Raw genomic sequence first — 24,997 nt, forward strand, 5'->3', positions numbered from 1 at the left:
GTCAGGAGGAGTAGGGGTTTGTCTCTCCTGGTGTGGTGTCAGGAGGAGTAGGGGGTTGTCTCTCCTGGTGTGTGGAGGAGTAGGGGTTTGTCTCTCCTGGTGTCTGGAGGAGTAGGGGGTTGTCTCTCCTGGTGTCTGGAGGAGTAGGGGGTTTGTCTCTCCTGGTGTGGTGTCAGGAGGAGTAGGGGTTTGTCTCTCCTGGTGTGTGGAGGAGTAGGGGTTTGTCTCTCCTGGTGTGTGGAGGAGTAGGGGTTTGTCTCTCCTGGTGTCTGGAGGAGTAGGGGGTTGTCTCTCCTGGTGTCTGGAGGAGTAGGGGGTTTGTCTCTCCTGGTGTGGTGTCAGGAGGAGTAGGGGTTTGTCTCTCCTGGTGTGTGGAGGAGTAGGGGTTTGTCTCTCCTGGTGTGTGGAGGAGTAGGGGTTTTCCCAATGCTTGTGGAAGTCCTATTCATAATAGAACTATGGTTTCAGATCTATTGGAGGCTATGATGCTGCCCTCTCCTTTGGCTATCGTGAAGGTTGCTGCTCACACTGGGGGAAAGATTTTGTGAATATGGGTAACGCCATGGCAGATGAGGCTGCTAAATTGGCTGCTTCAAAGTGTCACAGCCACTCCATGTTCTTCTCTGCTACTGTTGGGAAAGACACTGATGATTTTGCATCTAAACAGGCTTTGGATGTTGGTTCTCATTAGGCATGGCAACAGCGGGTTGTAATCTTGACCCCGCTTCAAAATATTTGGAGACAGACTGTCTGGCAGATCGTGTCTGCCAGCTTGTCTTATTGCCTCTGTTTGCCAAGTGGCCCATGGTGTGGCCCATTTGTTAAGGGGGATATGATAGAAGCAATTTCTTTGGATTGGTTTTGTCCAGCATGTGTAACAGTTTCTGTTTCGATGTGCTACGTGCATGCGATTTAACATTGCCAAAGGAACTCCTCTGAAACCAGGTCATTTCCCTACTTCAAGAGGACCATTTGTCCATCTTGCCATGGATTTTATAGATCTTGCAGAAAGAAAAGAAAAAGTTTCCTTACTGACAGGTTCACCAGGTGGATGGAGGCATTGCCCACCACACACTGTGATGCTAAGACAGTAGCAAAGCTACTAGTGAGGGAGATAATACCTAGATGTGGTGTTCCTGAGGTTTTATCTGCAGACAATGGTACCCACTCCACTGGTGATGTAGTGAAGCAGGTAGCCATAATGATGGGAGTGGACCAGAAGTTTGTGTCCATCTACCACCCCCAGAGTAATGTCCTGTCAACATTTCATGTGGTGTACACCCCAGGCCTTTATTCAGGCCTTTATTAACACCCCAGGCCTTTATTAACACCAGCGGTAAACAATCCACCCAAGATGTATTGGTGGAGTGGCTTGTTTAATGGATTGGTTAGCTCTCTCGAGACTAAAGACTTGAAAAAGATGAAGACCAAAACCCTGAAGAACCAACTGTTTTACATGATCAGCAAGATTATGTTGTAAATAAACACCAATGCCATGATTACTGTATGCTTGCAATGCACAAATGGGGGAAAAGTACTGGGTAAATGGAGATGTACTGTTTTAGTTCTCAGGCTGAGAACTGTCTGCTCCTACTGATAGTGACCCAGCCTCAAGGACGAGGTAGTAGAGTGAGAAACCACGGTCTAGACATGTTTTACTCATCTTAGATACTGTGTATCTAATCCAATGCAACAATGTTAAGATATGATTGATGGTAGGTTGTATAAAGAGTGGTGTCTCCTGTTTCTCCACACAGATCTTTACTATAGACTACCGAGTTACTCTGTATGTGTCTGTCTGCAATTGCATTTTATTACTAAAGAGTTTCATACCAAGGTTACTGCCACAAGAGGGATGCCACCCTGAAATACGAGGTATAATCAAGTGCTTGTCAAATTGTGAATGAGTGACTGATGTAATGTGTACAGCAGCATTTCTTAAAGTATGGGTCACGGACCTATTCATGGTGGGTCGCGACGTAAATGTAGAATTATTTCATTAATTACTGGAATTGATTTGTGCAACTGCGCTCTCGGTTCAGTGCTGCTTATCAGCGCTCTCTGCTCAGTTTGGCAGCTGCGGAGGGGGGATGCCGGTGTGCTTCGCTGTTTACCGGCAGTTTTCTTGAAATCCGCGACCCGTACGCTGCGGAGCTGTCGTTCAAGCCGCTGACTTGTTATTCTCACTCGCCATCACTCACCGTGTTGATGAATCGTTACTTGAGAAATGAGACCAAGTTGAGACGCTGGACGAGGTGGATAAGGTATAGTAAGGCAGTTTATTCGGAGGTAAAGATATCTGAGCAAAGCGTGCACGGGCTCGTTCATTTAGCTCAGAAGGAACTAGCAGAACAGAGTCCCGAAACATATTGTGCAGTACATTTTATACAGTGAATGACGTAGGTAGATTCTGGTAGTTCGTGCTCCTGACTGGTCGTTGTAAGTGGAGGATCGTCCCCTCCAGGCTGGTGTCAATGTCCCATTGGTTCTTGGCACTGTTCTTTGTTCTTGGAAACCCAGCCTGAAACAAGGGTGTGTGTGTGCATGTGCGTGCTCGTATAGTGGCATGCCTGCCTTATCAGTGGTCATAAAAGGTCTGAGTCAGCCATCCTCCCCTGCGTGTGGGAGTGAGGTTAGTATCTGTTACGGGCAGAACGTGTTTAACTGTGGGGTGTAGCAAGATATTTGCAACAAAGTCTGCTTTAATAAGGAAGGCATTATAACAGTATTATAGCTATGTGTTAAGGTCAATGAAGACAGCATTCATTACAACCGCTGTCATGAAATGGACTCATGCTAGCCACATGTTCTGACTGAGCTCAATCGGCTTGAAACGCAAATACAGTGATGACTTTTTGTCTCTTTCATACAAACTTTGAGAAATAACTAGGAGCGCCCACAATGTGTTTTGTGTGGGGAAGTGCTTAGTAATGAGTCTCTCAAAACGAACAAATTAATAAAACGACACGTCCTGACCAAACATCCACAGCATGATGGTAAACCCAGGGAGTTATTTCAGAACAGGGCAGAATGATTCAGGAAACAGTGCGTCGACAGTGGACCAGTAAGTCAACTAGCAAGGCATTGTGGTCATTTTATATCAGGTTATGATAGGCAGAAATAAGGGAGTACTATCTCATAGTATTAGATGTGAGTTTATCTTTCAAACAATCCCCTGGCCTTGTAACGTTACACAGCTAATAGCTAACGTTAGCCACAGCAAGCTAACTAGCTATTGATAGTGCAACCCTCAGTAACAGTACAGATGAAAATGATCAGGCCCATTTTACTGTAGAAATTATGGTTGAAAACAAGTCTAGGTTGGAACGGTTGCTGTAATAAGTTTGATTCTTATTATGTAGGATGTACAGTAAGATGTAGAGTGAGGTGTGCAGTAGGATGTATAGTAGTTCTGAATTGTTTATCTGTAATGTTACTTAGGGGTTCACGATCAAAAAGCCTGTGTTCTGTTATACATCTGTGTGATGTGATCGATCCGTTTATTCCAGTTCAGAATGAACATTATGTCTTGTATTTTAACAGAAACGGTTCCAACCTAGACAGGAACGTAAGAATAAACTCAATAAAAATAGACATGAAAATATATTTATGGGTATTTCATTGATATTCGTTTTTGTCTATGTTGCATTTTTTTTAGGCATAAGGGCAATGAAATGTTCCGATATTTATGTATAGTTGCACATTTTCCTAAGCTTGAGTACCAGGAAAACACTTTCTCATTTGGGTCCCAGGCTGAAAAAGTTGAAGAACCCCTGGTGTACAGCCTTCTCCAAATACAAAGCAGAGATCATGCCTTTCAAGAAACTTGTTTCAAATCATCATTAGAGTCTCATCATGCAGCCTTACAATGTATTAAATCTAAACATATAGGCCAACGTTTGTAGGACAACTAAAGTTACATTAATAACTCTAAATTAAACATATAGGAGGACCTGTTTCTTTGTTAACTGCTCCACACAGATTAGCCGTATGTTCACACTCCCTCAAATCACTTGGAGAAAATATCCTTTCTGTTTTATTCAGCTTTGTTCAATTATATTCTTCATACTATAAAATAATATTAAATGATGCCACGGAATTCTAACCAAATCTTGTCTGCTAAATGAACTAGTGTCGCCCACAGCCACATGGCATAGCCAGATCAGGACCTGCTAAATGAACTAGTGTCGCCCACAGCCATATGGCACAGCCAGATCAGGACCTGCTAAATTAACTAGTGTAGCCCATAGTCAGATCAGGACCTGCTAAATGAACTAGTGTCGCCCACAGCCATATGGCACAGCCAGATCAGGACCTGCTAAATTAACTAGTGTAGCCCATAGTCAGATCAGGACCTGCTAAATGAACTAGTGTCGCCCACAGCCATATGGCACAGCCAGATCAGGACCTGCTAAATTAACTAGTGTAGCCCATAGTCAGATCAGGACCTGCTAAATGAACTAGTGTCGCCCACAGCCATATGGCATAGTCAGATCAGGACCTGCTAAATGAACTAGTGTCGCCCACAGCCAGATCAGGACCTGCTAAATGAACTAGTGTAGCCCATAGTCAGATCAGGACCTGCTAAATGAACTAGTGTCGCCCACAGCCATATGGCATAGCCAGATCAGGACCTGCTAAATGAACTAGTGTAGCCCATAGTCAGATCAGGACCTGCTAAATGAACTAGTGTAGCCCACAGCCATATGGCACAGCCAGATCAGGACCTGCTAAATGAACTAGTGTCGCCCACAGCCATATGGCATAGTCAGATCAGGACCTGCTAAATGAACTAGTGTCGCCCACAGCCACATGGCATAGTCAGATCAGGACCTGCTAAATGAACTAGTGTCGCCCACAGCCATATGGCACAGCCAGATCAGGACCTGCTAAATGAACTAGTGTCGCCCACAGCCACATGGCATAGTCAGATCAGGACCTGCTAAATGAACTAGTGTCGCCCACAGCCACATGGCATAGTCAGATCAGGACCTGCTAAATGAACTAGTGTCGCCCACAGCCACATGGCATAGTCAGATCAGGACCTGCTAAATGAACTAGTGTAGCCCACAGCCATATGGCATAGCCAGATCAGGACCTGCTAAATGAACTAGTGTAGCCCACAGCCATATGGCATAGCCAGATCAGGACCTGCTAAATGAACTAGCGTAGCCCACAGCCATATGGCATAGCCAGATCAGGACCTGCTAAATGAACTAGTGTAGCCCACAGCCATATGGCATAGCCAGATCAGGACCTGCTAAATGAACTAGCGTAGCCCACAGCCATATGGCATAGCCAGATCAGGACCTGCTAAATGAACTAGCGTAGCCCACAGCCATATGGCATAGCCAGATCAGGACCTGCTAAATGAACTAGTGTAGCCCACAGCCATATGGCATAGCCAGATCAGGACCTGCTAAATGAACTAGTGTAGCCCACAGCCATATGGCATAGCCAGATCAGGACCTGCTAAATGAACTAGTGTAGCCCACAGCCATATGGCATAGCCAGATCAGGACCTGCTAAATGAACTAGTGTAGCCCACAGCCATATGGCATAGCCAGATCAGGACCTGCTAAATGAACTAGTGTAGCCCACAGCCATATGGCACAGCCAGATCAGGACCTGCTAAATGAACTAGTGTAGCCCACAGCCAGATGGCACAGCCAGATCAGGACCTGCTAAATGAACTAGTGTAGCCCACAGCCAGATGGCACAGCCAGATCAGGACCTGCTAAATGAACTAGTGTAGCCCACAGCCATATGGCACAGCCAGATTAGGACCTGCTAAATGAACTAGTGTAGCCCACAGCCAGATGGCACAGCCAGATCAGGACCTGCTAAATGAACTAGCGTAGCCCACAGCCATATGGCACAGCCAGATCAGGACCTGCTAAATGAACTAGCGTAGCCCACAGCCATATGGCATAGCCAGATCAGGACCTGCTAAATGAACTAGTGTAGCCCACAGCCATATGGCATAGCCAGATCAGGACCTGCTAAATGAACTAGTGTAGCCCACAGCCATATGGTATAGCCAGATCAGGACCTGCTAAATGAACTAGTGTAGCCCACAGCCATATGGCATAGCCAGATCAGGACCTGCTAAATGAACTAGTGTAGCCCACAGCCATATGGCATAGCCAGATCAGGACCTAACGTAAGGACAACTCAGAGTATGCTGTTCTCTTCTTCTGAAATAGACTACATTTTCTTCATATCATGCTTCTTTAGAGCTGTCTGAAATAAATGATGGATTTATTGTGGTGTAGGTTATATTACATGGATTTATTAGACTTCTTTACATGTAGATGTTCCAGAGGTCTGCATCAGTGGCAATAACGTGAGATCGACAGTTATTGGCTTGACAATCACTGGCTGATGAAATTTCGTGACCGCCACAGCTCTAGTTAGTCCTCAGGCTGGTTAGGGTCGGTTAGTCCTCAGGCTGGTTAGGGTTGGTTAGTCCTCAGGCTGGTTAGGGTTGGTTAGTCCTCAGGTTGGTTAGGGTCGGTTAGTCCTCAGGTTGATTAGGGTCGGTTAGTCCTCAGGCTGGTTAGGGTCGGTTAGTCCTCAGGTTGGTTAGGGTTGGTTAGTCCTCAGGCTGGTTAGGGTCGGTTAGTCCTCAGGTTGGTTAGGGTCGGTTAGTCCTCAGGCTGGTTAGGGTCGGCTAGTCCTCAGGTTGGTTAGGGTTGGTTAGTCCTCAGGCTGGTTAGGGTCGGTTAGTCGTCAGGCTGGTTAGGGTTGGTTAGGGTCGGTTAGTCCTCAGGTTGGTTAGGGTCGGTTAGTCCTCAGGCTGGTTAGGGTTGATAAGTCCTCAGGCTGGTTAGGGTTGGTTAGTCCTCAGGTTGGTTAGGGTCGGTTAGTCCTCAGGCTGGTTAGGGTCGGTTAGTCCTCAGGCTGGTTAGGGTTGGTTAGACCTCAGGTTGGTTAGGGTCGGTTAGTCCTCAGGCTGGTTAGGGTTGGTTAGGGTTGGTTAGTCCTCAGGTTGGTTAGGGTCGGTTAGTCCTCAGGTTGGTTAGGGTCGGTTAGTCCTCAGGCTGGTTAGGGTTGGTTAGGGTCGGTTAGTCCTCAGGTTGGTTAGGGTTGGTTAGGGTTGGTTAGTCCTCAGGCTGGTTAGGGTCGGTTAGTCCTCAGGCTGGTTAGGGTTGGTTAGGGTCGGTTAGTCCTCAGGTTGGTTAGGGTTGGTTAGGGTTGGTTAGTCCTCAGGTTGGTTAGGGTCGGTTAGTCCTCAGGCTGGTTAGGGTCGGTTAGTCCTCAGGTTGGTTAGGGTTGGTTAGTCCTCAGGCTGGTTAGGGTCGGTTAGTCCTCAGGTTGGTTAGGGTCGGTTAGTCCTCAGGCTGGTTAGGGTCGGTTAGTCCTCAGGTTGGTTAGGGTTGGTTAGTCCTCAGGCTGGTTAGGGTCGGTTAGTCGTCAGGCTGGTTAGGGTTGGTTAGGGTCGGTTAGTCCTCAGGTTGGTTAGGGTCGGTTAGTCCTCAGGCTGGTTAGGGTTGATAAGTCCTCAGGCTGGTTAGGGTTGGTTAGTCCTCAGGTTGGTTAGGGTCGGTTAGTCCTCAGGCTGGTTAGGGTCGGTTAGTCCTCAGGCTGGTTAGGGTTGGTTAGACCTCAGGTTGGTTAGGGTCGGTTAGTCCTCAGGCTGGTTAGGGTTGGTTAGGGTTGGTTAGTCCTCAGGTTGGTTAGGGTCGGTTAGTCCTCAGGTTGGTTAGGGTCGGTTAGTCCTCAGGCTGGTTAGGGTTGGTTAGGGTCGGTTAGTCCTCAGGTTGGTTAGGGTTGGTTAGGGTTGGTTAGTCCTCAGGCTGGTTAGGGTCGGTTAGTCCTCAGGCTGGTTAGGGTTGGTTAGGGTCGGTTAGTCCTCAGGTTGGTTAGGGTTGGTTAGGGTTGGTTAGTCCTCAGGTTGGTTAGGGTTGGTTAGTCCTCAGGCTGGTTAGGGTCGGTTAGTCCTCAGGTTGGTTAGGGTCGGTTAGTCCTCAGGCTGGTTAGGGTCGGTTAGTCCTCAGGTTGGTTAGGGTTGGTTAGTCCTCAGGCTGGTTAGGGTCGGTTAGTCGTCAGGCTGGTTAGGGTTGGTTAGTGTCGGTTAGTCCTCAGGTTGGTTAGGGTCGGTTAGTCCTCAGGCTGGTTAGGGTTGATAAGTCCTCAGGCTGGTTAGGGTTGGTTAGTCCTCAGGTTGGTTAGGGTCGGTTAGTCCTCAGGCTGGTTAGGGTCGGTTAGTCCTCAGGCTGGTTAGGGTTGGTTAGACCTCAGGTTGGTTAGGGTCGGTTAGTCCTCAGGCTGGTTAGGGTTGGTTAGGGTTGGTTAGTCCTCAGGTTGGTTAGGGTCGGTTAGTCCTCAGGTTGGTTAGGGTCGGTTAGTCCTCAGGCTGGTTAGGGTTGGTTAGGGTCGGTTAGTCCTCAGGTTGGTTAGGGTTGGTTAGGGTTGGTTAGTCCTCAGGCTGGTTAGGGTCGGTTAGTCCTCAGGCTGGTTAGGGTTGGTTAGGGTCGGTTAGTCCTCAGGTTGGTTAGGGTTGGTTAGGGTTGGTTAGTCCTCAGGTTGGTTAGGGTTGGTTAGGGTCGGTTAGTCCTCAGGTTGGTTAGGGTCGGTTAGTCCTCAGGCTGGTTAGGGTTGGTTAGGGTCGGTTAGTCCTCAGGTTGGTTAGGGTTGGTTAGGGTTGGTTAGTCCTCAGGCTGGTTAGGGTTGGTTAGTCCTCAGGCTGGTTAGGGTCGGTTAGTCCTCAGGTTGGTTAGGGTTGGTTAGTCCTCAGGTTGGTTAGGGTCGGTTAGTCCTCAGGCTGGTTAGTGTCGGTTAGTCCTCAGGCTGGTTAGGGTCGGTTAGTCCTCAGGCTGGTTAGTCCTCAGGCTGGTTAGGGCTGGTTAGTCCTCAGGCTGGTTAGGGTTGGTTAGTCCTCAGGCTCGCCAGGCCCTGTCACTCATTCTGTAGACAAACACAAAGACACATCAGTGATGTCTGTAGAAAGACGTCTAACACATAAAGATGAGAGGTTAAAGGTCATGTCTTCACCTCAACTTCCAGGTCTGACTTCCTCTGAACCTTCTGAGTTTCTCTCTTCCTGGCCCCCTCTCTGCTCACCGCACCTACAAACACATACAGCACATCTTAGACGTGTAATGTGTGTGCCTGCACATACAGTGTGTGGGTGTGTGTTTGTGTGTCTCACCATAGTCTGAGAGGCTGGTTGGTCTTTCTGGCTGGTCTCTCTCTGGTTGTCTGTCTGGCAGGTCTCTCTCTGGTTGTCTGTCTGGCAGGTCTCTCTCTGGTTGTCTGTCTGGCAGGTCTCTCTCTGGTTGTCTGTCTAGTTGAGGTTCATCAGACTTCTTATAGTAGTAGTCCTGGTCAGGGGGCCCGAATCTCTGACAAACATAGTACTATTGGATTAGTGTGTGTGTGTATATGTGTGTGTGTGTGTGTGTGTGTGTGTGTGTGTGTGTGTGTGTGTGTGTGTGTGTGTGTGTGTGTGTGTGTGTGTACCTTGTCCGGCCACATGTAGCTGATAAAGAGGATGATGGGTAATCCCACCGTGAAGATGTAGACACCCCAGAGCCAGGGACGAGAGTTAGTTGCTATCAGGAGTCGCTCCAACCGGCCAGGCTGGGAGAACACACACCGCACGCACGCACGCACGCACGCACGCACACACACACACACACACACACACACACACACACACACACACACACACACACACACACACACACACACACACACACACACACACACACACACACACACACACATAGACACACACACACACACACACACACACACACACACACACACACACACACACACACACACACACCGCACGCACACACACAAACCGCACGCACACACACACACACACAGTTATTTCCGAGTGGAGTATCACAAAGAGAGATGTACAGATTGAGAGAGAGAATAAGTGAAACAGAGAGAGAGACGTACAGATTGAGAGAGAGAATAAGTGAAACAGAAAGAGAGATGTACAGATTGAGAGAGAGAGAGACGTACAGATTGAGAGAGAGATGAGTGAAACAGAAAGAGAGACGTACAGATTGAGAGAGAGAGACGTACAGATTGAGAGAGAGAGACGTACAGATTGAGAGAGAGATGAGTGAAACAGAGAGAGAGAGACGTACTTGTTTCCGTCCCCAGGTGTCCTGTGTCCATCTCTCAGCCAGCTTCAGGTCATCAGTCAACAGGAAATTGTCAAACATAACTTCCCCCGACAATGACCACAGTTCCAGACCCAGCGCCGCGACTGAGCCCACCCCTAACCCAGACACCGGGGACTCTGGTTGGCTGTCAGGGGATTCTCTGTACTGGACTTCGCCTGTCAGCAGGCGGCCTTGACTGATCAGCGATTGGTCAATGAAAATCTCATACCTGCTGTCTTGATACAATTCTACACACACACACACACACACACACACACACACACACACACACACACACACACACACACACACACACACACACACACACACACACACACACACACACACACACACACACACACACACACACACACACACACACACGTTAAATAATTTATTTGAAGCCACCAATCAAAGGTCCCTGTATGCATGTCCCTCAAGGGTCCAGAAAGCACCTCCTTCTCTAAGCAGCTAGGCTGCCCACTACAGCTGAAACAGAGCAGTACCTAGCCAACTGCTTTGTCTTAGTCCCACGACAGCTGAAACAGAGCAGTACCTAGCCAACTGCTTTGCCTTAGTCCCACGACAGCTGAAACAGAGCAGTACCTAGCCAACTGCTTTGCCTTAGTCCCACGACAGTTGAAACAGAGCAGTACCTAGCCAACTGCTTTGCCTTAGTCCCACGACAGCTGAAACAGAGCAGTACCTAGCCAACTGCTTTGCCTTAGTCCCACGACAGCTGAAACAGAGCAGTACCTAGCCAACTGCTTTGCCTTAGTCCCACGACAGCTGAAACAGAGCAGTACCTAGCCAACTGCTTTGCCCTAGTCTCACTACAGCTGAAACAGAGCAGTACCTAGCCAACTGCTTTGCCTTAGTCCCACGACAGCTGAAACAGAGCAGTACCTAGCCAACTGCTTTGCCTTAGTCCCATGACAGCTGAACAGAGCAGTACCTAGCCAACTGCTTTGCCTTAGTCCCACGACAACTGAAACAGAGCAGTACCCAGCCAACTGCTTTGCCTTAGTCCCACGACAGCTGAAACAGAGCACTACCTAGCCAACTGCTTTGTCTTAGTCCCACGACAACTGAAACAGAGCAGTACCCAGCCAACTGCTTTGTCTTAGTCCCACGACAGCTGAAACAGAGGAGTACCTAGCTAACTGCTTTGCCCTAGTCCCACGACAGCTGAACAGAGCAGTACCTAGCCAACTGCTTTGTCTTAGTCCCACGACATCTGAAACAGAGCAGTACCTAGCCAACTGCTTTGCCTTTTTCCCACGACAGCTGAAACAGAGCAGTACCTAGCCAACTGCTTTGCCCTAGTCCATCGACAGCTGAAACAGAGCAGTACCTAGCCAACTGCTTTGCCCTAATCCATCGACAGCTGAAACAGAGCAGTACCTAGCCAACTGCTTTGTCTTAGTCCCACGACAGCTGAAACAGAGCAGTACCTAGCCAACTGCTTTGCGTTAGTCCCACGACAGCTGAAACAGAGCAGTACCTAGCCAACTGCTTTGCCTTAGTCCCAAGACAGCTGAAACAGAGCAGTACCTAGCCAACTGCTTTGCCTTAGTCCCACGACAGCTGAACAGAGCAGTACCTAGCCAACTGCTTTGCTCTAGTCCCACGACAGCTGAAACAGAGCTTTACCTAGCCAACTGCTTTGCCTTAGTCCAACGACAGCTGAACAGAGCAGTACCCAGCCAACTGCTTTGCCTTAGTCCCACGACAGCTGAAACGGAGTAGTACCTAGCCAACTGCTTTGCCTTAGTCCCACGACAGCTGAAACAGAGCAGTACCTAGCCAACTGCTTTGCCTTAGTCCCACGACAGCTGAAACAGAGCAGTACCTAGCCAACTGCTTTGCCTTAGTCCCACGACAACTGAAACAGAGCAGTACCTAGCCAACTGCTTTGCCCTAGTCCATCGACAGCTGAAACAGAGCAGTACCTAGCCAACTGCTTTTCCTTAGTCCCACGACAGCTGAAACAGAGCAGTACCTAGCTAACTGGTTTGCCTTAGTCCCATGACAGCTGAACAGAGCAGTACCTAGCCAACTGCTTTGTCTTAGTCCCATGACAGCTGAAACAGAGCAGTACCTAGCCAACTGCTTTTACTTAGTTGTTGTCAGGCCCACAATCTGGTGGCCACGCACTGCAAGCCTGTGAGTTTGGCTTAGACTGCCACATATCAGCACCACCAGCTTACACCTCCACGAGGCTGTTCCTGCCTGCCTGCACCTCCACCCGAGGCTGTCCCACCCGAGGCTGTCCCAGCCTGTCTGCACCTCCACCCGAGGCTGTCCCAGCCTGCCTGCACCTCCACCCGAGGCTGTCCCAGCCTGCCTGCACCTCCACCCGAGGCTGTCCCACCCGAGGCTGTCCCAGCCTGTCTGCACCTCCACCCGAGGCTGTTCCAGCCTGCCTGCACCTCCACCCGAGGCTGTTCCAGCCTGCCTGCACCTCCACCCGAGGCTGTCCCAGCCTGTCTGCACCTCCACCCGAGGCTGTCCCACCCGAGGCTGTCCCAGCCTGTCTGCACCTCCACCCGAGGCTGTCCCAGCCTGCCTGCACCTCCACCCGAGGCTGTCCCACCCGAGGCTGTCCCACCCTGTCTGCACCTCCACCCGAGGCTGTCCCAGCCTGCCTGCACCTCCACCCGAGGCTGTCCCACCCGAGGCTGTCCCAGCGTGCCATGAGGGGCTGGTATTTAAGCACATTCTCTGCCAAGGCCTTCTCCATGTAGCCATCCAATGAGCAGCCCACTTCCAGAATGAGCACCTCCCCCTGGCCTCCCCCCATCAACAACAATATCTGGTGTATTTGACTCACAGAACAACACATCATCATCAACATCACACCAGCTTCCCCCTTACTCAACAATGTTCATGTGTGCTGCTGGTGAGACCACTTGTCTCACCTCACTGGCTGTCAGGTCAACAAGCCAGTCATGTCTAGCATTGTACAAAACCATGTATGAACCAACACCCATTCACAACATGGGCGATGAACTCCATTACATTTGACTGATGTAGAAAACACAAAGGGTCATGGTCTGTAGGGTACCAGAGTGCTGGATCATATAAGCCTCGCCTTAACAGTAAAGGTGAGAATGTCCTCGCCAATGTTTCACGACCCATCCCCAGTTCATCAGGTGGGCGGAGCCTTTACAACCCATCCCCAGTTCATCAGGTGGGCGGAGCCTTTACAACCCATCCCCAGTTCATCAGGTGGGCGGAGCCTTTACAACCCATCCCCAGTTCATCAGGTGGGCGGAGCCTTTACAACCCATCCCCAGTTCATCAGGTGGGCGGAGCCTTTACAACCCATCCCCAGTTCATCAGGTGGGCGGAGCCTTTACAACCCATCCCCAGTTCATCAGGTGGGCGGTGCCTTTACAACCCATCCCCAGTTCATCAGGTGGGCGGAGCCTTTACAACCCATCCCCAGTTCATCAGGTGGGCGGAGCCTTTACAACCCATCCCCAGTTCATCAGGTGGGCGGAGCGTTCACGACCCATCCCCAGTTCATCAGGTGGGCGGAGCGTTCACGACCCATCCCCAGTTCATCAGGTGGGCGGAGCCTTTACAACCCATCCCCAGTTCATCAGGTGGGCGGAGCGTTCACGACCCATCCCCAGTTCATCAGGTGGGCGGAGCGTTCACGACCCATCCCCAGTTCATCAGGTGGGCGGAGCCTTTACAACCCATCCCCAGTTCATCAGGTGGGCGGAGCCTTTACAACCCATCCCCAGTTCATCAGGTGGGCGGAGCCTTTACAACCCATCCCCAGTTCATCAGGTGGGCGGAGCCTTTACAACCCATCCCCAGTTCATCAGGTGGGCGGAGCCTTTACAACCCATCCCCAGTTCATCAGGTGGGCGGAGCGTTCACGACCCATCCCCAGTTCATCAGGTGGGCGGAGCGTTCACGACCCATCCCCAGTTCATCAGGTGGGCGGAGCCTTTACTACCCATCCCCAGTTCATCAGGTGGGCGGAGCGTTCACGACCCATCCCCAGTTCATCAGGTGGGCGGAGCGTTCACGACCCATCCCCAGTTCATCAGGTGGGCGGAGCCTTTACAACCCATCCCCAGTTCATCAGGTGGGCGGAGCCTTTACAACCCATCCCCAGTTCATCAGGTGGGCGGAGCCTTTACAACCCATCCCCAGTTCATCAGGTGGGCGGAGCCTTTACAACCCATCCCCAGTTCATCAGGTGGGCGGAGCATTTACAACCCATCCCCAGTTCATCAGGTGGGCGGAGCGTTCACGACCCATCCCCAGTTCATCAGGTGGGCGGAGCGTTCACGACCCATCCCCAGTTCATCAGGTGGGCGGAGCCTTTACAACCCATCCCCAGTTCATCAGGTGGGCGGAGCGTTCACGACCCATCCCCAGTTCATCAGGTGGGCGGAGCGTTCACGACCCATCCCCAGTTCATCAGGTGGGCGGAGCCTTTACAACCCATCCCCAGTTCATCAGGTGGGCGGAGCCTTTACAACCCATCCCCAGTTCATCAGGTGGGCGGAGCCTTTACAACCCATCCCCAGTTCATCAGGTGGGCGGAGCCTTTACAACCCATCCCCAGTTCATCAGGTGGGCGGAGCGTTTCACGACCCATCCCCAGTTCATCAGGTGGGCGGAGCCTTTACAACCCATCCCCAGTTCATCAGGTGGGCGGAGCCTTTACAACCCATCCCCAGTTCATCAGGTGGGCGGAGCCTTTACAACCCATCCCCAGTTCATCAGGTGGGCGGAGCGTTCACGACCCATCCCCAGTTCATCAGGTGGGCGGAGCGTTCACGACCCATCCCCAGTTCATCAGGTGGGCGGAGCCTTTACAACCCATCCCCAGTTCATCAGGTGGGCGGAGCCTTTACAACCCATCCCCAGTTCATCAGGTGGGCGGAGCCTTTACAACCCATCCCCAGTTCATCAGGTGGGCGGAGCCTTTACAACCCATCCCCAGTTCATCAGGTGGGCGGAGCCTTTACAACCCATCCCCAGTTCATCAGGTGGGCGGAGCGTTCACGACCCATCCCCAGTTCATCAGGTGGGCGGAGCGTTCACGACCCATCCCCAGTTCATCAGGTGGGCGGAGCCTTTACAACCCATCCCCAGTTCATCAGGTGGGCGGAGCGTTCACGACCCATCCCCAGTTCATCAGGTGGGCGGAGCCTTTACAACCCATCCCCAGTTCATCAGGTGGGCGGAGCGTTCACGACCCATCCCCAGTTCATCAGGTGGGCGGAGCGTTCACGACCCATCCCCAGTTCATCAGGTGGGCGGAGCCTTTACAACCCATCCCCAGTTCATCAGGTGGGCGGAGCCTTTACAACCCATCCCCAGTTCATCAGGTGGGCGGAGCCTTTACAACCCATCCCCAGTTCATCAGGTGGGCGGAGCGTTTCACAACCCATCCCCAGTTCATCAGGTGGGCGGAGCCTTTACAACCCATCCCCAGTTCATCAGGTGGGCGGAGCGTTTCACGACCCATCCCCATTTCATCAGGTGGGCGGAGCCTTTACAACCCATCCCCAGTTCATCAGGTGGGCGGAGCCTTTACAACCCATCCCCAGTTCATCAGGTGGGCGGAGCCTTTACAACCCATCCCCAGTTCATCAGGTGGGCGGAGCCTTTACAACCCATCCCCAGTTCATCAGGTGGGCGGAGCCTTTACAACCCATCCCCAGTTCATCAGGTGGGCGGAGCCTTTACAACCCATCCCCAGTTCATCAGGTGGGCGGAGCCTTTACAACCCATCCCCAGTTCATCAGGTGGGCGGAGCGTTTCACGACCCATCCCCAGTTCATCAGGTGGGCGGAGCCTTTACAACCCATCCCCAGTTCATCAGGTGGGCGGAGCGTTTCACGACCCATCCCCAGTTCATCAGGTGGGCGGAGCCTTTACAACCCATCCCCAGTTCATCAGGTGGGCGGAGCGTTCACGACCCATCCCCAGTTCATCAGGTGGGCGGAGCCTTTACAACCCATCCCCAGTTCATCAGGTGGGCGGAGCCTTTACAACCCATCCCCAGTTCATCAGGTGGGCGGAGCGTTCACGACCCATCCCCAGTTCATCAGGTGGGCGGAGCGTTCACGACCCATCCCCAGTTCATCAGGTGGGCGGAGCGTTCACGACCCATCCCCAGTTCATCAGGTGGGCGGAGCGTTCACGACCCATCCCCAGTTCATCAGGTGGGCGGAGCCTTTACGACCCATCCCCAGTTCATCAGGTGGGCGGAGCGTTCACGACCCATCCCCAGTTCATCGGGTGGGCGGAGCGTTTTCACGACCCATCCCCAGTTCATCGGGTGGGCGGAGCGTTCACGACCCATCCCCAGTTCATCAGGTGGGCGGAGCGTTTCACGACCCATCCCCAGTTCATCAGGTGGGCGGAGCGTTTCACGACCCATCCCCAGTTCATCAGGTGGGCGGAGCGTTTCACGACCCATCCCCAGTTCATCAGGTGGGCGAAGCGTTCACGACCCATCCCCAGTTCATCAGGTAGGCGGAGCGTTTACGACCCATCCCCAGTTCATCAGGTAGGCGAAGCGTTCACGACCCATCCCCAGTTCATCAGGTGGGCGGAGCGTTCACGACCCATCCCCAGTTCATCGGGTAGGCGAAGCGTTCACGACCCATCCCCAGTTCATCGGGTGGGCGGAGCGTTCACGACCCATCCCCAGTTCATCAGGTAGGCGGAGCGTTCACGACCCATCCCCAGTTCATCAGGTAGGCGGAGCGTTCACGACCCATCCCCAGTTCATCAGGTAGGCGGAGCGTTCACGACCCATCCCCAGTTCATCAGGTAGGCAGGGATACCTGGACGGATTTCTCTGGGTATGAACATCGACTATCGCAACATGAATGGAAACAATTGCAGACTCGTGGAGAGCCTTCAGAAAAAGCCTGGACACCAAACTGCTCCAGGAGAAAACCCTCCTCGGATCTCCTCGGAGATCAATGGCAGATTTCTATAGGAAAGCCATGTAGTGTGTAGAGGTAGGGTTTAGGGTGCATACTAACGTAGTGTGTAGAGGTAGTGGTTAGGGTGCATACTAACGTAGTGTGTAGAGGTAGGGTTTAGGGTGCATACTAACGTAGTGTGTAGAGGTAGGGTTTAGGGTGCATACTAACGTAGTGTGTAGAGGTAGGGTTTAGGGTGCATACTAACGTAGTGTGTAGAGGTAGTGGTTAGGGTGCATACTAACGTAGTGTGTAGAGGTAGTGGTTAGGGTGCATACTAACGTAGTGTGTAGAGGTAGGGTTTAGGGTGCATACTAACGTAGTGTGTAGAGGTAGTGGTTAGGGCGCATACTAACGTAGTGTGTAGAGGTAGGGTTTAGGGTGCATACTAACGTAGTGTGTAGAGGTAGGGTTTAGGGTGCATACTAACGTAGTGTGTAGAGGTAGGGTTTAGGGTGCATACTAACGTAGTGTGTAGAGGTAGGGTTTAGGGTGCATACTAACGTAGTGTGTAGAGGTAGGGTTTAGGGTGCATACTAACGTAGTGTGTAGAGGTAGGATTTAGGGTGCATACTAACGTAGTGTGTAGAGGTAGTGGTTAGGGTGCATACTAACGTAGTGTGTAGAGGTAGTGGTTAGGGTGCATACTAACGTAGTGTGTAGAGGTAGGGTTTAGGGTGCATACTAACGTAGTGTGTAGAGGTAGGGTTTAGGGTGCATACTAACGTAGTGTGTAGAGGTAGGGTTTAGGGTGCATACTAACGTAGTGTGTAGAGGTAGTGGTTAGGGTGCATACTAACGTAGTGTGTAGAGGTAGGGTTTAGGGTGCATACTAACGTAGTGTGTAGAGGTAGGATTTAGCGTGCATACTAACGTAGTGTGTAGAGGTAGGGTTTAGGGTGCATACTAACGTAGTGTGTAGAGGTAGGATTTAGGGTGCATACTAACGTAGTGTGTAGAGGTAGGGTTTAGGGTGCATACTAACGTAGTGTGTAGAGGTAGTGGTTAGGGTGCATACTAACGTAGTGTGTAGAGGTAGTGGTTAGGGTGCATACTAACGTAGTGTGTAGAGGTAGGGTTTAGGGTGCATACTAACGTAGTGTGTAGAGGTAGTGGTTAGGGCGCATACTAACGTAGTGTGTAGAGGTAGGGTTTAGGGTGCATACTAACGTAGTGTGTAGAGGTAGGGTTTAGGGTGCATACTAACGTAGTGTGTAGAGGTAGGGTTTAGGGTGCATACTAACGTAGTGTGTAGAGGTAGGGTTTAGGGTGCATACTAACGTAGTGTGTAGAGGTAGTGGTTAGGGTGCATACTAACGTAGTGTGTAGAGGTAGTGGTTAGGGTGCATACTAACGTAGTGTGTAGAGGTAGGGTTTAGGGTGCATACTAACGTAGTGTGTAGAGGTAGGGTTTAGGGTGCATACTAACGTAGTGTGTAGAGGTATGGTTTAGGGTGCATACTAACGTAGTGTGTAGAGGTAGTGGTTAGGGTGCATACTAACGTAGTGTGTAGAGGTAGGGTTTAGGGTGCATACTAACGTAGTGTGTAGAGGTAGGATTTAGGGTGCATACTAACGTAGTGTGTAGAGGTAGGGTTTAGGGTGCATACTAACGTATTGTGTAGAGGTAGTGGTTAGGGTGCATACTAACGTAGTGTGTAGAGGTAGTGGTTAGGGTGCATACTAACGTAGTGTGTAGAGGTAGGGTTTAGGGTGCATACTAACGTAGTGTGTAGAGGTAGTGGTTAGGGCGCATACTAACGTAGTGTGTAGAGGTAGGGTTTAGGGTGCATACTAACGTAGTGTGTAGAGGTAGGGTTTAGGGTGCATACTAACGTAGTGTGTAGAGGTAGGGTTTAGGGTGCATACTAACGTAGTGTGTAGAGGTAGGGTTTAGGGTGCATACTAACGTAGTGTGTAGAGGTAGGGTTTAGGGTGCATACTAACGTAGTGTGTAGAGGTAGGGTTTAGGGTGCATACTAACGTAGTGTGTAGAGGTAGTGGTTAGGGTGCATACTAACGTAGTGTGTAGAGGTAGTGGTTAGGGTGCATACTAACGTAGTGTGTAGAGGTAGGGTTTAGGGTGCATACTAACGTAGTGTGTAGAGGTAGGGTTTAGGGTGCATACTAACGTAGTGTGTAGAGGTAGGGTTTAGGGTGCATACTAACGTAGTGTGTAGAGGTAGTGGTTAGGGTGCATACTAACGTAGTGTGTAGAGGTAGTGGTTAGGGTGCATACTAACGTAGTGTGTAGAGGTAGGGTTTAGGGTGCATACTAACGTAGTGTGTAGAGGTAGTGGTTAGAGCGCATACTAACGTAGTGTGTAGAGGTAGGGTTTAGGGTGCATACTAACGTAGTGTGTAGAGGTAGGGTTTAGGGTGCATACTAACGTAGTGTGTAGAGGTAGGGTTTAGGGTGCATACTAACGTAGTGTGTAGAGGTAGGGTTTAGAGTGCATACTAACGTAGTGTGTAGAGGTAGGGTTTAGGGTGCATCCTAACGTAGTGTGTAGAGGTAGGGTTTAGGGTGCATACTAACGTAGTGTGTAGAGGTAGGGTTTAGGGTGCATACTAACGTAGTGTGTAGAGGTAGGGTTTAGGGTGCATACTAACGTAGTGTGTAGAGGTAGGGTTTAGGGTGCATACTAACGTAGTGTGTAGAGGTAGGGTTTAGGGTGCATACTAACGTAGTGTGTAGAGGTAGGGTTTAGGGTGCATACCAACGTAGTGTGTAGAGGTAGGGTTTAGGGTGCATACTAACGTAGTGTGTAGAGGTGTGGTTGTCGATCGGTGAAGTACACCGTCAGGTCATCGGCGGGTTGGGGGGCGTGTATCTCCTGGTTACGGCCGTTGCTGGAGTCCGTTACCCTGACGATGAGATGGATGCGGTGGCTGGTGCCGCACTTATCAGGACCAAACATCACAGAGTACGGAGTGGACTCACTGAACTGGCTCTACACACACAGATATATAAATATAAATATATACACACAGACAGACACACACAGACAGACACACACACACACACACACACACACACACACACACACACACACACACACACACACACACACACACACACACACACACACACACACACACACACACACACACACACACACACACACACACACACACACACACACAACATCATACAACTTCCTCCAAACCAAACAAAGACACAACAAGGAGCATCGTTATAGCTAGAGGAATGTTGCAGCAGTTGGGTTGACTCACCAGTCGTAGCAGATGGGACTGAGACAGGAGTTTGATGTAGGCTCCACTGCACTCTACATCTCTCCCGAACATCACCTCATACCTGTACACACAGTAGTAAGTAGCTTGATAAAGGCTCCACTGATGTGGGCGTGCGTACATATGTGTGTGTGTACTCACTGCAGGCAGAGCGGTGTGTGTATGAAGGTGAAGGGTGTGTGTACTCACTGCAGGCAGAGCGGTGTGTATGAAGGTAAAGGGTGTGTGTACTCACTGCAGGCAGAGCGGTGTGTGTATGAAGGTGAAGGGTGTGTGTACTCACTGCAGGCAGAGCGGTGTGTATGAAGGTAAAGGGTGTGTGTACTCACTGCAGGCAGAGCGGTGTGTGTATGAAGGTGAAGGGTGTGTGTACTCACTGCAGGCAGAGCGGTGTGTATGAAGGTAAAGGGTGTGTGTACTCACTGCAGGCAGAGCGGTGTGTGTATGAAGGTGAAGGGTGTGTGTACTCACTGCAGGCAGAGCGGTGTGTGTGTATGAAGGTGAAGGGTGTGTGTACTCACTGCAGGCAGAGCGGTGTGTGTATGAAGGTGAAGGGTGTGTATACTCACTGCAGGCAGAGCGGTGTGTGTATGAAGGTGAAGGGTGTGTGTACTCACTGCAGGCAGAGCGGTGTGTGTATGAAGGTGAAGGGTGTGTGTACTCACTGCAGGCAGAGCGGTGTGTGTATGAAGGTAAAGGGTGTGTGTACTCACTGCAGGCAGAGCGGTGTGTGTATGAAGGTGAAGGGTGTGTGTACTCACTGCAGGCAGAGCGGTGTGTATGAAGGTAAAGGGTGTGTGTACTCACTGCAGGCAGAGCGGTGTGTGTATGAAGGTGAAGGGTGTGTGTACTCACTGCAGGCAGAGCGGTGTGTGTATGAAGGTAAAGGGTGTGTGTACTCACTGCAGGCAGAGCGGTGTGTGTATGAAGGTAAAGGGTGTGTGTACTCACTGCAGGCAGAGCGGTGTGTGTATGAAGGTGAAGGGTGTGTGTACTAACTGCAGGCAGAGCGGTGTGTGTATGAAGGTAAAGGGTGTGTGTACTCACTGCAGGCAGAGCGGTGTGTGTATGAAGGTAAAGGGTGTGTGTACTCACTGCAGGCAGAGCGGTGTGTGTATGAAGGTAAAGGGTGTGTGTACTCACTGCAGGCAGAGCGGTGTGTGTATGAAGGTAAAGGGTGTGTGTACTCACTGCAGGCAGAGCGGTGTGTGTATGAAGGTAAAGGGTGTGTGTACTCACTGCAGGCAGAGCGGTGTGTGTATGAAGGTAAAGGGTGTGTGTACTCACTGCAGGCAGAGCGGTGTGTGTATGAAGGTAAAGGGTGTGTGTAGGTAGGCAGCGATGGCATGGTGTCGTCCGGATGACTTCATCACCAGTGCTCTGTTCCCAGGATACATTGCAGCCGCTGGCTCTTCCACCACCCATTGGCCTGGAGGAAACACACCTTTAACCCCTGGCTCTAACGCTAACCTCTGGATACTCTACTGCCTACTGACCCGTAGGAAAACACACCGATGACCTTTAACCCCTGAAATTGTACACTTAACGTCGGTGACAGCTCCTGGTGTAGTCTACCTACCATCATACTGTCAGTACTCTGCATACCTCCCATCATACTGTCAGTACTCTGTCTACCTCCCATCACATTGTCAGGACTCAGTCTACCTCCCATCATACTGTCAGTACTCTGTCTACCTCCCATCATACTGTCAGTACTCTGTCTACCTCCCATCATACTGTCAGTACTCAATCTACCTCCCATCATACTGTCAGTACTCTGTCTACCTCCCATCATACTGTCAGTACTCAGTCTACCTCCCATCACACTGTCAGTACTCTGTCTACCTCCCATCATACTGTCAGTACTCTGTCTACCTCCCATCATACTGTCAGTACTCAGTCTACCTCCCATCATACTGTCAGTACTCAGTCTACCTCCCATCATACTGTCAGTACTCTGTCTACCTCCCATCATACTGTCAGTACTCAGTCTACCTCCCATCACACTGTCAGTACTCTGTCTACCTCCCATCATACTGTCAGTACTCAGTCTACCTCCCATCATACTGTCAGTACTCTGTCTACCTCCAATCATACTGTCAGTACTCTGTCTACCTCCCATCATACTGTCAGTACTCAGTCTACCTCCCATCATACTGTCAGTACTCTGTCTACCTCCCATCATACTGTCAGTACTCTGTCTACCTCCCATCATACTGTCAGTACTCTGTCTACCTCCCATCATACTGTCAGTACTCAGTCTACCTCCCATCATACTGTCAGTACTCTGTCTACCTCTCATCATACTGTCAGTACTCAGTCTACCTCCCATCACACTGTCAGTACTCTGTCTACCTCCCATCATACTGTCAGTACTCGGTCTACCTCACATCATACTGTCAGTACTCTGTCTACCTCCCATCATACTGGCAGTACTCTGTCTACCTCCCATCATACTGTCAGTACTCTGTCTACCTCCCTTCATACTGTCAGTACTCTGTCTACCTCCCATCATACTGTCAGTACTCAGTCTACCTCCCATCATACTGTCATAGTGTAGTCTACCTCCCATCATACTGTCAGTACTCTGTCTACCTCCCATCATACTGGCAGTACTCTGTCTACCTCCCATCATACTGTCAGTACTCTGTCTACCTCCCATCATACTGTCAGTACTCTGTCTACCTCTCATCATACTGTCAGTACTCAGTCTACCTCCCATCACACTGTCAGTACTCTGTCTACCTCCCATCATACTGTCAGTACTCTGTCTACCTCCCATCATACTGTCAGTACTCTGTCTACCTCCCATCATACTGTCAGTACTCTGTCTACCTCCCATCATACTGGCAGTACTCTGTCTACCTCCCATCATACTGGCAGTACTCTGTCTACCTCCCTTCATACTGTCAGTACTCTGTCTACCTCCCATCATACTGTCAGTACTCAGTCTACCTCCCATCATACTGTCAGTACTCAGTCTACCTCCCATCACACTGTCAGTACTCTGTCTACCTCGCATCATACTGTCAGTACTCTGTCTACCTCCCATCATACTGGCAGTACTCTGTCTACCTCCCATCATACTGGCAGTACTCTGTCTACCTCCCTTCATACTGTCAGTACTCTGTCTACCTCCCATCATACTGTCAGTACTCAGTCTACCTCCCATCATACTGTCATAGTGTAGTCTACCTCCCATCATACTGTCAGTACTCTGTCTACCTCCCATCATACTGGCAGGACTCTGTCTACCTCCCTTCATACTGTCAGTACTCTGTCTACCTCCCATCATACTGTCAGTACTCAGTCTACCTCCCATCATATTGTCATAGTGTAGTCTACCTCCCATCATACTGTCAGTACTCAGTCTACCTCCCATCATACTGTCAGTACTCAGTCTACCTCCCATCATACTGTCAGTACTCTGTCTACCTCCCATCATACTGTCAGTACTCTGTGTACCTCCCATCATACTGTCAGTACTCTGTCTACCTCCCATCATACTGTCAGTACTCTGTCTACCTCCCATCATACTGTCAGCACTCTGTCTACCTCCCACCATACTGCCTGTACTCTGTCTACCTCCCATCATACTGTCAGTACTCTGTCTACCTCCCATCATACTGTCAGTACTCAGTCTACCTCCCATCACACTGTCAGTACTCTGTCTACCTCCCATCACATTGTCAGGACTCAGTCTACCTCCCATCACATTGTCAGGACTCAGTCTACCTCCCATCATACTGTCAGTCTACCTTTCATCACACTGTCAGTACTCAGTCTACCTCCCATCATACTGTCAGTACTCTGTCTACCTCCCATCATACTGTCAGTATTCTCAGTCTACCTCCCATCATTCTGTCAGTACTCTGTCTACCTCCCATCACACTGTCAGTACTCTGTCTACCTCCCATCACACTGTCAGTACTCAGTCTACCTCCCATCATACTGTCAGTACTCAGTCTACCTCCCATCATACTGTCAGTACTCTGTCTACCTCCCATCATACTGCCAGTACTCTGTCTACCTCCCATCATACTGTCAGTACTCTGTCTACCTCCCATCACACTGTCAGTACTCTGTCTACCTCCCATCATACTGTCATAGTGTAGTCTACCTCCCATCATACTGTCAGTACTCTGTCTACCTCCCATCACACTGTCAGTACTCTGTCTACCTTCCATCACACTCTCAGTACTCTGTCTACCTCCCATCATACTGTCAGTACTCTGTCTACCTCCCATCATACTGCCAGTACTCTGTCTACCTCCCTTCATACTGTCAGTAATCTGTCTACCTCCCATCATACTGTCAGTACTCAGTCTACCTCCCATCATACTGTCATAGTGTAGTCTACCTCCCATCATACTGTCAGTACTCTGTCTACCTCCCATCATACTGGCAGGACTCTGTCTACCTCCCTTCATACTGTCAGTACTCTGTCTACCTCCCATCATACTGTCAGTACTCAGTCTACCTCCCATCATATTGTCATAGTGTAGTCTACCTCCCATCATACTGTCAGTACTCTGTCTACCTCCCATCACACTGTCAGTACTCAGTCTACCTCCCATCATTCTGTCAGTACTCTGTCTACCTCCCATCACACTGTCAGTACTCAGTCTACCTCCCATCACA

General features: G+C 50.4%; 1 protein-coding gene across 2 annotated transcripts in view; it reads right to left on the reverse strand.

Moving 5' to 3' along the window:
• Positions 1-6,270: 6,270 nt before the first annotated feature.
• Positions 6,271-24,997, reverse strand: part of LOC139581804 (calnexin) — a 44,506-nt gene continuing 25,779 nt past the window's right edge. For both annotated transcript variants that reach the window (XM_071411985.1, XM_071411984.1), the window contains exons 5-12: positions 21,644-21,785; positions 20,339-20,420; positions 19,863-20,055; positions 10,113-10,378; positions 9,466-9,585; positions 9,155-9,347; positions 8,998-9,071; positions 6,271-8,910 (exon numbers count right to left, since the gene is read on the reverse strand). In XM_071411985.1, coding sequence (XP_071268086.1) covers positions 8,902-8,910; positions 8,998-9,071; positions 9,155-9,347; positions 9,466-9,585; positions 10,113-10,378; positions 19,863-20,055; positions 20,339-20,420; positions 21,644-21,785 — 1,079 coding nt within the window. In that variant the 3' untranslated portion in view covers positions 6,271-8,901. The remainder of the gene's footprint in view (positions 8,911-8,997; positions 9,072-9,154; positions 9,348-9,465; positions 9,586-10,112; positions 10,379-19,862; positions 20,056-20,338; positions 20,421-21,643; positions 21,786-24,997) is intronic.

This window comes from Salvelinus alpinus, chromosome 7 (genome assembly GCF_045679555.1).
Source record: "Salvelinus alpinus chromosome 7, SLU_Salpinus.1, whole genome shotgun sequence".
Taxonomy (NCBI): Eukaryota; Metazoa; Chordata; class Actinopteri; order Salmoniformes; family Salmonidae; genus Salvelinus; species Salvelinus alpinus.